Source organism: Dermacentor albipictus, chromosome 2, assembly GCF_038994185.2.
Source record: "Dermacentor albipictus isolate Rhodes 1998 colony chromosome 2, USDA_Dalb.pri_finalv2, whole genome shotgun sequence".
Classification (NCBI taxonomy): domain Eukaryota; kingdom Metazoa; phylum Arthropoda; class Arachnida; order Ixodida; family Ixodidae; genus Dermacentor; species Dermacentor albipictus.
This window is the reverse complement of record NC_091822.1, coordinates 152,541,450-152,556,564: the sequence shown is the minus strand read 5'-3', so window position 1 is coordinate 152,556,564 and position 15,115 is coordinate 152,541,450. Positions and strand designations below refer to the sequence as shown.

Here is a 15,115-nt window from a genome sequence, read left to right as displayed (position 1 = left end):
GCTGCAACCACACGGTCTCAAAGGCATGTCTGGCCCAAAAATGTTGGCCCGAGCAGCTCTGTTACATTTGCAAGAGGAACCTGTCATAACTATTCCAGGGGCAAGCCAAATCTGTAAATCACTGACCTGAGTAGAACGTGCAGCAATAAAGAGAATGAATACCGGCGACTGACTTCCCGTGCGCTGACAACTGACACTCTAAACTCGCTTCCCTTTAGTTACTGCCTCCTATAACCGGCGTCAGACCACCTACTTCTAGTGAGCAGTCCACAGAACAAATGACGACGCCAGAAACACGATTTCAGTGTTAGTTCAGTCTATACGCTACTGCCGGACGTTTCTGTCGACACATGCCAAAGCGGAGTGTTTTTTTTTTTGTACCACTTGCCATTGGTCGTGACGAGGCAAGTTACGGGAACTGGAGAACGAGCAAAAAAAGAAAACAAAAAGCATGCCACCCGCGTTCAGAACGACCCGTATCCTTCCCGTCACGAACCCTTGCAGCTCTGAGCCGGCGGTCCGTGCCGGCAGATGGTGATGGGCATCGAGGTTATCAAGAACCGGTCCCCTTGCTCCGAACACAGGTTCGATAGCAAGACATAGTCCACTCTTACACGTACCTCTAATCTTGGCGATGAGATGCCACAGGTTATCGAGAACCGGTCCCCTTGCTCCGAACACAGGTTCGATAGCAAGACATAGTCCGCTCTGTACACGTACCTCGAATCTTGGCGATGAGATGCCACAGCTGGGCCGCCTCGTGGAAGGACTGCATGCTGTCGAGGGAGAAGACGAGCACGAAACCCCGACCCGAGCGGATGCTGAGCTCGCGCATGGCCGGGAAGTGGTGGGAACCCGCCGTGTCCAGGATGTCCACCGTGTGGTAAATGCCGTCTGCAAGAGGCACAGCAGTACCACAGTCAGTCGACCGAAGACCCGTTTTAACCCCACAAAGCCCACAGGATCCATATTTTTTTTTTTTTTGCTGCGCTTGAGTTTTATACATGTAGATTCAGATTCGTGGGGAAATCACTTGCTCTTACTAAATGAATTAAAATATAATAAAGATAACGGATCTTCAAGGGGAGTATGGTAGCGCGATTCAAAGACGGGACAAGAGAAGACACAAAGGGACACACACAGCGCTGTGTGTGTCCCTTTGTGTCTTCTCTTGTCCCGTCTTTGAATCGCGCTACCATACTCCCCTTGAAGATGCATTACCAACAAGCCCACATTGCAACCCTTAAGATAATGGAAATGACCGTGGATGAAAAAAAAAGAACTTGCCGCAGGTGGGGAACGATCCCTCGTCTTCGCATTACGCGTGCGATGCTCTACCAATTTGCGCTACCGCGGCGCCGTTTGCTCATCCATTTTCTTGGGTATTTATGTTTCCTGCTAGAATCCTGGGAGTGTTAGCCAACGCCAGCACTCATGAACCTTGGCGGCGGATGTGGAACATCCTTTCTGCCGCAGGCGTCACGAGTACGTGAGCTTTTTGGGTGAAGGCCAACTTGTCGATAAACCCACGCATGCTCGTTTCTCAGCAGGTGCGGAATCTGCCTCATTCATCCTTTTTTTGTTCTTTTTTTTTGTCAGATAGAAACAACCTCTGCAGCTCCTTTAAACCCCACACCATTTTACCGGGGCCGCGTGTACACGGTGTGTGTGCCGAAGGGATGCTCATTTTTGCCATTACAGCACAGGTGTTTCTGGGAACTGCTCCGAGAAGGAGACGGGAGGCCTGTGTCACTCCCGCGAGGCAGCAACGGGTGCGCCTGGGAAGGAGCATGGTTAGCTTAAAAGGCCCCGGGGCCTCGAGGACTCGCACGGAACTGAGACTATTTTACTTTTCGTTGAACCCTCCCCCCCCCCCTTTTTTTTTCCACGTTGAGCGCCTGTAACGGACGCAGGAGCCCGCGCAAGACTGAGGCCATCGAAGCGAAATCCAATAGGGGAACGGCGGCGGGAGCGTTCTCGCAATCGAAGGCTTCTCGAAGAGAACCTCTTTGCGCTTTATTCGAACGACTCCTGGGGGCCAGCAGCTGTCACTGAAATTGGCTGTAAGAGCCCGCTGCTGTAATAGTGCCGAGAGAAAACAAAAAGCCTCGTGAAAACCAATGTGCAGATATGTTTCCTATACCAAAAGGGGGACAAGAAAACATCGGCCGAATTCAGCGATTTCTTCTTCGGCTCTTCTCCGCTCGCTTACTGGAACAGCAGCAAGCCCTCATAGTGGAAACAGGAATCGTGTTTAAGCACTTCTTCCTCGCAGTGCACACACACCGCTGCCTTCGTCAGCTACAGTATCGAAATTGCTGTGCAGCATCCGAAACACAAGCACAGAAGCCACCGCTAGCCAAATGTGCCTCATTTCGTTTCTTCACCCTTGCCCATATGGAGTAACGTGGTAGGCGTGCCCCCCGTCAAAACTCTTAGGGTTTCGTTGAAAAAAAAAAGCTATTCCTCACCGCGCACGTTTGCGAATTGCCTAATTTCTGGAGTCGTTTCAGTGAAACAATAATAATTAACCGTTTGGTTCCGTGTCCCTTCGTTGAGATCGAAGTCACCGATCATTTTTTTTTATTTTGCCACTGTACCGTTTGCATACCGCAATCTGTTCGCGATAAGCAAGCATGCCGTTAAGCGCGTTGGCGTCACCGCGTTGGCCTTCCTCGCAGGGGAACGACTCTGTGCGTTCGCTCACGCGTATTGACACAACACCCATACAAAAGCGGCGCGCCAACGCAGGGGAGCAGAAACCGACAAAGGAGAGGACGACAAGCTGTTCTTTCCGGAACAATACATCCTATTTCGCCAAGCGCGTTATCCGAAAGCATGGTCCGCGCTCTCCGTATCGATCTTGATTACGCGAGCGTTCCGGGAGTGCGGGGTGGGGGTGGGGGTGGGGTGGCCTTAGCGCGCGGACGGGTACAATTTTCGATGCACGCGGCTCGGCGACGTCAAGCCATCTCGCAAAGGCTACGTAGAGACGAGGCGGGGATCGATGTGGTTCCTGCTTCTCCGCCGGACCTCGTTATGCGGGGATTTGATGAAGCAACGCGCCACTCTTGTGCGGTTGTTACACAGTGTTTCTCGTCTGGGCGGAAAGGAATGCGTAATTCCTTTCTTTGCGCGTTCCTTCAATGGCGATGGTTTGGGTGATTGTGGTCGTGCTTGGAAGTGTGCGCGTGTTTATGTTCGTGCGTAGTGAGTGTGTGTTCGTGTGTGCGTGTGTGCGTGCGTGTGTGTGTGTGTGTGTGTGTGTGTTTACGTTTGTGCGTGGTATGTGTCATTGTGCGTGGGTGACGGTATGATGCGTTCGCAGGGGATATATTTGTCGATCCGTCTGCTAGTTAACCCCCGTTTGTGACTCGACAGCGAACTGCAACAAAATTTCGCCCAGCAAAGCAACGTCACTTAGCTTTATGCTCCCCGGCAGCAACAAGCTCCGAGCACGCCTTTTGGGGTCAAAGAGCTCTTATTTAATTCAAATCCGTGGTATGACGTGCCAAAACCACGATCGGGTTATGAGGCGCGCCGCAGAGGGGGACTCCAAATTGTTTTTGACCCTCTGGGGTTCTTTAACGTGACCTATATATCTCTGTACACGAGCGCATTTCCGTTTCGCCCCATTGAAATACAGCCGCGGCCGCTGCGGGAATCGAACCCCCGACCTCCATCTCAGCAGCACAATGCCATAGCCACGGTGCTGCCGCGGTCGGTAAACGTACTTTTGCAGCTCTCGATGTAAATTGCCAGTCGGCAAAAATAAAGTGCAATCCGCGGGCTCTTGTGGTTGCAAATATAACAGATTCACACAAGAATGTTATCTTGTCGCTGCAGCACTTTCGTTGTAAACAGCTCGAAAGCGCTTGTCGACCTATGTATATCGACGTCTCGCAAAGTATATCGACGTCTCCCACGACGTCGATATACTTTTTTTTTAAGGACGTGTATGTTCGCACGAGAGATCTGAAGTGCCCAGGCGAGCGTACTACGTACTGCTGCGTTTCTCACGACTGAATTTCACTACAGCTGATTGTTCGAATTTGCAGGAATCAAATATTCTATCATTCTTTATAGTGGGAACAAGAGTGATTGGATAATAATTCGTGTGGTGCTACCTCATAAATTTGCGCTGTATACGAGAGACGTTCTGAAAGGAAGTTTCGTCATTTATTTTCACACGGGAGCTTTATTGCCAAAAAAGAAAAAGAAATATACACCATGGAATCGTGAATTATACAACTTGCATTATTTTTCCACATAGTGGCTACCGACATTCAGACATTTTTTCGTAGTGTGCAATCTGAAAAAACCACACTGGTAAAAACTCGGTGCCCTGCGATGCAAGGAATTGTCGCACAGCCTTCTCCACCCCAGTGTTGTTTTGGAAGTGACGTCCCGAGTGTGCGGCTTTCATAAACTGCGAACAGGACAAGCACAAGTTTGAAGAAGCAATCCGGAGCAAAGAACTAGCTCCCCAACTCTGGGCCGTCCAGCAGGCCCACGACGCCGCTAGGAAACTCAATCCCCCGGTTGCGTCGGGGGAGACGCCCACTCCACGAGAGCCCAAAGCTCCCGTGGCCTGCAGGACCTCGAATAAAGTTGGTTTCCTTCCTTCCTTCAACGCAGGGAACAAGTGCCCATTCATACGGCATAACATCACGCGCTTCCATTGGCGACCGCGTTGTCGGCACACGTCAATCTGTCGTCGTGATTGGTGCTCGAATAGCCTCGGGCACGACGGTCTGCCGCTGCTCTCTCATCGTCGGCGCTCTGCGCATGCGTAGTTCCTCCTCCGCTGACTCTAAAAATTAAATTAAAATAAATTATGGAGTTTTACGTGCCAAAATAACTTTCTGATTATGAGGCATGCCGTAGTGGGGGACTCCGGAAATTTCGACCACTAGGGGTTCTTAAACGTGCACCTAAATCTAAGTACACGGTTGTTTTCGCATTTCGCCGCTATCGAAACGTGGCCGCCGTGGCCGGGATTCGATCTCGCGACCTCGGAGTTCCCTCCCAAGGCGTTCCTCATAATCAAATCGTGTTTTTCTTGAGCAAAACTCCAGAATTTACTTTAAACAAGGTACATGACATGTACCGAAAAAGCGCTGACACAAAGTGGCGCGACGTTTCTAACATTGAGATCACTATGCGACAAAAAAAAAAATAGCACGAAACACGACAATTTATACGTATTAACAGATTAACAGAGTAACTAGCTGAAGCCAGCACGCTCTTAAGGTAGACAAAAATAAAACAACATAATAACACAAATAAATATAAAAGCAACTTAGAATCGACAGTATAGCTTCCCTGTTTCTTTTGCTCCTTTTTTAGATCACTCCTAAGGCGTCGGAAACAGCTCGCTCTTCAGTACAAATTCCACTCCGAGGCCGAGAAACGGAGAGACATCGCGCAGGGTCTCTCACCGTTAGCGTCACTGCCAGGGCAGCCAATTTCTTCGGGACAAGTCTTACCCTGATTGCAAAATGTCGAGTCGGCCGAACTTAAACGCGAGAGTGGAGGCTGGAAAAATCTTAAACAGTGAAAAAAAAAATGACTACAACAAAGGAATGAAAAACAACAGTTCAGAAATCTAAAAAAAAAGTAGGAACAAAAATGAACATCGACGAAGACAGCCCGGGACGAAGTGCGTTTTAGACTACAAGGCATGGGGCTGGAAATTTGGGTGAGAGGGGCGAGAGAGAGAGAAATCGAGATAAAGAGAGGCGTTGAATTGAAGGGGGAGGGACGAACAAGGATAGACGTGGGGGTGAGGGAGGTATGCGTTTGGTGCAAACTGTCGCCCTGCTCTGCGCGAGCATAAGAGGCCTAGGCGGCCTGAAAGGAGAATAGGAAGAAGGGGAGAGAAGGGGGAGGGGGGGGGGCTGTTGTGCGCGAAAGACGAAGGCGCTGTTAATTGCCGCTGGGCGGTGGCCGCCGAGGGCCGCCCCGCGCTAATTAAGTCATTAGGAGCACGGTGCGGCGGTACAGCAGGCTCGTCAATACATGCGAACGAAGCGCCGCCTCTCGGTCGCCACACGCGGCCTTGCAAAGCATGGGACGCAACACTGCGGGTCTGTGGGCCGATCTAGGCACGGAATTTTCCCAGTGGCACATAGTTGTTGTCTTGCTCTTCCATGTGGCGGCGTGATATGAGCCAGGCGTGTGTACAGGTGATCCGATGCAGCGCCGGCACTAATTTGTGTCGCGACTAGGAAAATATTACCCGCTTGCACACGCGCGCACGCTCTTTGCACGTATGCGCAATGTTTTCGTTTTTTCGCTTGTTTTTTACCGGATGACCGGTTCGCCGCGACGAATACTCACGCAAAGATGTTACGTTCGCAACGGTGAAAGGGACGGCGCGAGTAAAAATTTGGGGAAAATTCGCGCAACTTTCGGTGGTTACGTATAATTGACAGAGAGCGTCGGTCATTATACATGACCGACGCTCTCTGTCGAGATTGCCGCGATGAGCGAAGGTGACAATTAATTTAAAGTTATATTCTGGAGGAATTATGTGCCAAAACTACGATGTGATGTTGAGGCAAGGCTTATTGGGGGACTGTGGATTAAATTGGGCTACCTGGCATTCCTTAACGTGCCCTCAAAGCACGGACGGAACACGGGAGTTTCTGCCCCCATCGATATGCGGCCACCGCGGCCGGGATTTCATCCCGCGATCTCGTACTTAGCAACGGACCGCCTTAGCCACTGAGCTAGCACCTGCCGCGGTGGCTTAGCGACCATGGTTTGTTGCCCTGCTAAGGACGAGGTCGCAGGATCGAATCCCGGCCGCGGCGGCCGCATTTCGATGGGGGCATAAACACCTGTATCCCATGCTTTGAGGCCACGTTAAAGATATCCTGGTGGTCAAAGTTAATCCGGAAGGCCCTTACTAGGGCGTGCCTCATAATAAAATCGTGGTTTTGTCACGTAAAACCCCAGAATTCAATCAGCTGCTATATAAGCAACCGCGACGGGCAACAGGGATAACCGATCGAGGAATGTCGCTGGAACCAAGTTTCTTCAAAGAGATGAAGACATATTCACTTGTAGAAACGTTCGCTTCGACGCCATTGCTTGTTCGACGACTGCAGATCAGTTCGAGCCTACACGTTTCTGTGAACTTCTGTCTTCCAAAACTGCAGTCACGATACATATATTTATGCGTGTGTATGTGCATGCGTGTGCGTGTGTTGGGCGCGCGTTTGTTTCTCTCGCTCTGTCTCATTTTGTCTACGTGCTTCTCTTCTCCGCTTTTCTTTCCACCTTTCTGCCTACAGTTAAACTCTCCAAGTGTAGGGCAGCAAACCGGACATTTGTCTTTCTGTTAATCTACCTGCCTTTCGCATTTCATCTGTTCTCCCTCTTCGAATTCCTAACCACGTCGACACAGAACCCAAATCATCCTTCAGTAGGTGCCGAGTGACAGCTGCATTATCGGCAGTGAGGGTGCCGATGAAGTTCATCACTTATCCCATTGTTAAGAGCAGCGTAGTCGACCCCGCTTTCAAGGACCAAAGCCGCATTGTTCGCTTAAAGCGTGATTTCTGAAGTCGAATGGATGGCGTTTCATACATGTGTGATTATAATTCCTCGTTCTCCCTAGACCCTGAATTAAGCATCCAGTTTCGTTCAAGACGACATCTAAGATGCGTGCACTTCTGCGCAGATTCTATATAGCAGGACGTGGCGTTTACCATTGCCAAACGTAGACATTTCTCGACGGAGTCAAACGCGCCTTTCGTCCCTCTTCGCATGTTTTGCAGGAATTGGCGTGAGTCATCGATGCAGCAATGGCAACAGATCCGACTGCACTTACAGCGCCTCATACGCTGCAACTGAATGTCTGGTACGTCGTTATCTGCCATTCCATAGCGATGTCAGACTCAAGGTAACGAAAATAATAGCAGACAGAGAAGATTCCGAGCATCGAAGACAAAAAAAGAAAAGGGCATTCGCTGTATATGTGCATAATCCTGGTCCATGTGCTCGGACTCTGTTTGGGAGCAAAGAAAAAAAGAGACAATAAAGAGAAACGCGCTTTTTGCAACAAGAGTTGAGACGCTGAAGGCTTGCTTTTACTCTGATGTTTTGCAATCGGAACGAAAGCATTGAAAGTAAGCGCCGCGCAATCCGCTTATAGAGCATCTTCAAGCGTGTTCGACTACGGCGATCTTAACAAGGAGAAGACGAATTAGGAGAGACATAAGGCGCAACTTTAAACATAGTGCTTGCGTCACTTAAAAGCATCGTGGAGAATATTGAGAGGCAGCATCCGGATGGCCTCATTTCATCGGCACGTGCGGCCGAGAAGACTGATGCCCCGTGCGGTTATCGTCTCAGGCAAGTATATAGACACTTTCGAGCCGTTATGTAAACGACACGCTTGACCATTACATTAGCATCGCGGAGGGAACGTAATTGGGTGGGTAGCTTGTGCTTGCTAACGTGTGTGTGAGCGCAGAAGAAGGCGCTACCCTTAACGTGCGTTTAGTAGCACTGAACAGTTAATGCCTATTGGTGACTCGCAGCAAATGGATACGACAGACGCTGGTTACGACGGTATCAAATAATACGAATAATGCGGTCGCTAATGTTCGCTTTAAGCGGAGATTCGATGGATGCGGGAAACTGCACAAACACGAGAGATAATGACGTGCGCCGATCTCAAGCGAGGTTACTCGCAAAGCGGTAATTTGCATAAAGCAATCTAACCAATAGGGACCACGCCTTTAACGGCGCCTTATTCACTCGATGATTGAAACAAATGCACGGATCCATAACAAGCCCCGCTCGGCGCTTCTGTAAACAAAAATTAGTGCGTTTTGATTCCTGGCGCACAACTGTGGCATGTTCATGTAGTAACTCGTGTTGAAACTATTGTTCATCTTGCGGGCTCCTGTAAAAAAATATAACTAAAATAAATAAAAAAGCTCCGCTGTCCGTGCAAGAGCAGAGAGGGAAGGAAAGTGAGATATTTATTATGATACAAAAGCCGAGAGATTGGCCTGAATCGATGTTCTGACCTGCTACTGCAGCATTGGCAGGTGACGAGACTTTTTATGAGGGCAGCTCACAAGGGGTACATCTTCGATTTATCGCAAATGTGTCGAACAGGTTAAGTATGACTATATGGTTTAAGTGTCGCTGTTTAGCTGAAATTACACATGGGGGACACTGACACGTGTACACTAAATGGACATAGACTTACGCACGAGTATGTCAATGCCCCTGTGCGTGTCACGTAAGTGCGGCAACTTGCACTATCACCATACCTAGAGTGTACTGCCACACCATACGATACACTACCATACGAGCTATAGGTACTTGCTGGCAGCTTTCTGTGGCAATAAAGGGAAAGTCGGGGAGGCAAATCGGAGAAAGTAAAAATGCTACTGAAAAAAACTCTCATACATTAATTCGCGTCAATTTAGGCTGGATAAGTGAAAACATTGGCATCTTGTTAACTGCAGCAAAACAATACAGCACGCACTACATAGTTTTAAATTTGACTTATTTCTCTGGTTTTCTCTTTCGCGCTTAGGGAAATGCGAAACCGTCGCACGTGGAAGCTACGTTGATTCAGTATCCGCCCCGAGAAGCCAAAAGCGCTGTTAAAAGCTGCCGGATTACTTGGCGCTTGTAACACAGTGCAGAAGCTCGTCCCGCCTAAAAGTCGGGGACAACCTAACAATTGAAAGGGTATACGTACGCTGTCAAACTTGGCCGCGATTTGCATGGATTACAAGAACACGTATTCACGCGTAGGCACGCGTGCAGTTGGGTTATGAACATTGAGCACAATACAACGTATCGCACGTGCTATAAATCGTGGCTTATATAAACATAAGAAAGGTGCAAACATAAGAACAAATGGTGTCTTCTCGACACTAGCTTTGCCACTTCCACGTCAAAAAAACAGCATTACAGTGTACATGAAAAAAAAAAGAATGTTCTCAAACTCGAATTTATGAATGACACCCGGGGCACGCACGAGTACAGAGGCAAGCAGGTTTTGGGCATCGTTCAGGGGTTAGGAAAGCTTTGCCTCGACAGACGGTTAGATAACGCTTTAGACGAGCGGCGAGGCTTCACCGAGTGTGAACAGCTGCGTTGGCCAATTAGGTTCGCTTATTTATCTGACGTCAAGCAGCTTCGCGTGTTTTAGAACAACTATTTTCTCTGTACCGATCAGTATTTGTTTCGCAGGCGTCAGGATGAAGCCTGAACTTCCAGGGTAAATTTTATGCGTGATCCGCATATCACTGCTCAGCCAGTGGTACAACATACTAGCTAGAAACAACTACCTTTTATTATACGCTTAGCCTGCCATTTACATTAACAAAACAATCATTAAGTTGTGAGCGGACTGCAGCGGGCTCGTCTCTCTTTCAGAGGTGAAAGGACCGTGTACTGCGTTTCTATGGCTCGAATTCTTGGGTTTTGTCGCCGCCGCTTTGTTGCCTTTATTGCCACAGAAAGTTGTCCGCGAGTTTGAATCACCGGTGAGGCACTTCTAAGGTTAGGAAGGTCACCAAGGTAGGAGCGGGCTGTGAGGTAATGGGAGAGAGCGAGAGAGAGAGTTCTCAGGAAAAATAGGGCTAAGGGGGGCCGGAGGGTTGGTCCTCAGTCCAGGACTCCAGTCGCCACCGCCACGCGATGGGCCTGGTCGAGGAGGCTCATGGGTCAGCCCGCGCGAGGAAGGCTGCGCAAAGCTCCCGAGAGAGAGAGAGAGAGAGAGAGAAAGGCAAAGGAAAGACAGGGAGGTTAACCAGAGATTATCTCCGGTTGGCTACCCTGTACTGGGGGAGGGGGCAAGGGGATGCGATAGGTGAGAGAGAGAAGGATAAAAAATAAAATGAAAAATAAAGAAAATTAAGCTACACACGCATGCACGTGCACACAAACTGTTTCTGTGGGTACTGGCACGCAGCCCGCAAAGGCGTTCCTTGTGTTATGCAGTGTCACCGCACAATCCTGCGTCACACAGTGAAGTCACAATCTGTCAGAAAGTCCAGTGTCTTTTAAAAAGCGCAGCAGCGCCTTCATAGCCGATCGCGCTGATGTTCGCGTAGGCCAGCTTCCAAGGATCTTGTCTTGTGTCATTGGGCGCTTTTCCAGTTTGTCAAGGGTGGCTGAGAGGACTGCAAAGCTCCCGAAAAGAATATTGCACTAATTGGGGTGAATTTGAATTGAAGAGAGACGCTCTCAGTGGACCGACTGTGTTGCATTCCGGGAGCATGCGCGTCGGCCTTGTCAGCGCTAAGATGACAGTAGTTCTCGGAGCTTTTCCGGGGCTGTACTTGTGTTCAAGGCGACATTTAATTGAATGCCGAGGACAAAGCTATTTCGGGGATCTTTCTAGCGAATATTGAGGGGGGAATTCGAGGGAGCGAAGCTGGAAGTTCCGCAACGGTTTTTCACGCGGCGGCGATGGGATGGCGTGCGACGCCGTTGTCGATATCAGATGTGTAAATGCCACGCGACGTGTGTCTTGCGTATTATTAAACGATTATATCATGAAAGTTACCCTTCGTGTATCTCATTCGAATAGGCAAGAACTTATATGCGTGTTTCAATTTTTTTTCTTTTTACCAGTAGTTCGCGTTTGTTGCTTCTCAATGTAGCGCTTCACCGCCTCAACGTTGGAGGCCAGCTGACGTTGTCGAGCAATGCCATTTTGGAGAACGCCACGAAGCGGCCGCATCACCGGGGCGTCGGTGATGAATCATCACGAGAAACACCAACAAAAACAGACGCTTAGCATACTTTCGAAGAATGTGAGAAGTCGAATACAGAGCTTCGCTGTCTTTGATGCCTCAGTTGCTCAGATTGGCATGCACATGAGAACTATTTTTTTGTCCTTATTCTATCCTCCCTGGCTTGTTGATCTCAAGGGTGAGTGGCTTTGACATGGCACAAAAATAGCACTGTTCATTCCACAGTTTCCCTCCGCAGTCCGCTAAGGATTACTACTACTACGGCATGCTTTGTGGTAGCGCTGGAACTCGTATTAAAGGCGGCACGCTACCATGATACAGTGCACTAGAATCATGTCGCCATACTGCTCCGTAATAGGGAGTGGGAAAGGAATCAACTCGTGCTTGCTCGACTGCAGGGAGCAAAGAACGGGGTTGGCGGATAATGGAGGTGGGGAACTAACGTGAGATGAGGGTCGCACTGCGTCCGGCGTGCTGCGTCCTGCATTGTAAATATACTTACTGTTCAGCCACACTTCCTGCATGTAATTTTTCTCAACGGAATAACGGCAGACCTGCCACGTATTTCTGTTAGAGTTAACGTGATTATTGAATGTAGCCGGTGGCAGATAGCCAGGTACTTATCATTCAGCTGGATTCTCCAAGAGGTGGATTACTTGCGCGGGAACTCAATGGGCACAGGGGACGAACAAACCGATTTTGCTAAAGAACATTGAACTAAACAGTTGAAGGCATATGTTGCAATTGATTATTCGAAGCCAGTGAATTCTCGAGGTACAGCGCTGCGCGATTCAAACGCGATAATCGAGCCGTACGGTGGCTGGCGATTTTCGTGCCGCGGCTGGGGACTGGGGGCTGGGGACACCGAAACGATGCATTATGATACACAGTCAAAGCGAGGGCCTTTGTGAGGTATTATGACAGCATTTGCCCCCCCCCCCCTCCCCTGCCGCGATTGCCGGCGGCGAAACAACCGCCGTGAGAGGCGATGATAGTGTTTGAATCGTTGAGCCCCGTACGTCCACTTGGAACAAATGTTGAGACTAGCACCAGTCTGAGATAAGCGGCGACAAATTTGCGGTAAGATGCACTGTTGTACAAGATCATAAAGAAATAATTTTTTTTTTTGCGTGGCGGGACAATAATAACTGCGTTTCGTCGCACACTTTGCGAATGCGTTTCCTTTAGAGTTTGTTCAAACGGATGGTCTTTGCGAATTCACCGGTCACAACTTGAAAATCGCATGCTGTGGCCTAAAGTAATAAAGTTTAATTACCAAAATTTTGTTTGTTACTCGATGATGCATTTTGATATCTCGTGCAAATATGATCAGCGTCGTTGGCTGATCCAATTCAATAGAATGGTGCTATCTGCCATAGGAGATAAAAAAAAAAGGTTTTTCACAATAAGCAGCCGTATATTTTTATTATTGGGTATATATGCAGCTCTACCTTTCCCTGTGATGTGAAACACGCTGACGCGGTCCCGTCGATGACGTCAAGCGTGTGCACGAGGCCGCTCTATCAAGAATGGTAGGCACGTCGCCATCACTATGGCAACGGGCAGTGACGTCATCAGTTTGGTAAAACGTAGTGACGAATAAATCTGGATAAGCTAAAGTAAAAAATGAGGAAAAAGAAACGAGAAGAACCGTCCAAGTGGGCTCCATAGTATACAGCACTCACATCAAGAGCAGTCTGGTTGGCATTATTGACGACAATGCATCTGTTGGTGCATGTGGCTGCCTACAGTTTAGGCGCTGGAATTGTTGCCATTCTAGTTCGAAAATTACTGGCGCGGCATGCTCGTCGCAACATGCGCTTGCGCCTCGAGATACACAGTAATTGCTGCAGTACGGTTAATTAGGCGCGCCTGCAAAAAAAAAAAAAAAAAAAGCCTTCAGACGTGTTCGGCGCATCGCAGAAGATTGGGAGCCCGTCTTTAAGACGGCGCTGTTCGGGTTACCGCAAGCTGTAATCTTCTCGCTTTGCAAAACGACTCCATCATGGACAGTCAGTTAATTGCTGTGCTGCAAGTTAACGCGCAGCCATTTCTAGATCCGCGCCTCTAAAACGCAGCTCACTCGATGGGGCAATTATCCGAGGCAGCCTTATTTGCATATCGAAACAACAGCTCCTCCAATGGCCTGCATCCGTGTACGCACAAAGTGTTTCGAGCCGATCGCAATTAAGCGCAGCTGCCGGCCGCTGCATGGTGGATGATTTTTTTTTTGTCTCCGTAAGCACGTTCAGATGAGACGCGAAAAATTACGAATGCACTATACCCGCTTCTGACCGCTCTGGCGTAATCTTTGCTACAGCGGAGTTTCGCTACATGGGGACTCACCCCAAATACCCGGTACCACAACAGAACAGCTTCGCACGCTCGCAAAACTGTTTAAGTATAAACCCCATGCAAGCGATTTCTTGCGCGACAGCGACAAGCGACGCGATGGAGATGGCTGTCGCGTTCGCTCGTCGCCCAGAAGTCAAACTCCAAGCGAGCGACCGCTTCGCGCGACAGCTCTCCAGTGTTGCCGGTATTACGGGATCGAGTTAGCGCCGAACCTGGCGTGGCACTTGCTATAATTGTTTAAGTTGATTTGCTTGGCTGTACAAAGCAACATAATGTCTTCTGAAAGCCTTGCGATAGGTTTATTTTGTTTACATATCAAAATTCGGTAGTTTGCTCGTTCCGTTTGTATGCGAGAAGCGCGCACGTGCGCAAACCGGTAGTACGTCACTAATGTACATCCTGTTCCGGCTGCCTACTATTGGCTAGTCGCTGATAGCACTTCCGGGCGACGAGCGACGGATGCTAGATTTGCAAAACCGAGCGATCGCGCGATAAGACCGAGATATCTGTTCAAGCGAGGGCCCGATCCGTCGCGCGAAGCCGTCCTTCGTCGCTGTCGCGCACAAAATCGCGCTCATGGGGTTCAGCCTTTACTGTCTTATAAATATGCCGCAAACGCGTAGGAAGACCTATTCTCTCCGGTTATAAAATGGCTCCTATGCAAGAGATTGGGTAGGGAATACCTTGTTAGTCCCTTTCGCTCTGTTTCACAGCAAAACGTTAAACAAACAAGAAAGCAAGCAAACAAACAAACAAACAAAAATTTAACAAGCAAATAAATAAATAAATAAATAAATAAATGGCGGAGGGATGGCTGGACGGATATGTCATCACCAACGTCCGACTAAATTACGGTGTCGTAAGGAAGCCGGCAACGTAAAGGTTTGTCCTGTCGTACCAGCGCTTTAATGAACGCGAATTAAATGACCAAATTTGACGCCCTCAAGCAAAACAAGGCCTATGAGAGGCGAGGCGCCGTATTCGATAGCTTTGGGTTAGATGTGACATTTCAAGAGCAC

The 15,115-nt window shown here is 49.0% G+C and overlaps 1 protein-coding gene across 1 annotated transcript in view; it reads right to left on the bottom strand.

Annotated features, from left to right (window-relative positions):
* LOC135899886 (ras-related protein Rap-1b-like) overlaps positions 1 to 15,115 on the bottom strand; it is a 111,186-nt gene that overhangs the window by 29,066 nt on the left and 67,005 nt on the right. Inside the window, exon 2 of the mRNA XM_065429280.1 lies at positions 721 to 894. Coding sequence (XP_065285352.1) covers positions 721 to 894 — 174 coding nt within the window. The remainder of the gene's footprint in view (positions 1 to 720; positions 895 to 15,115) is intronic.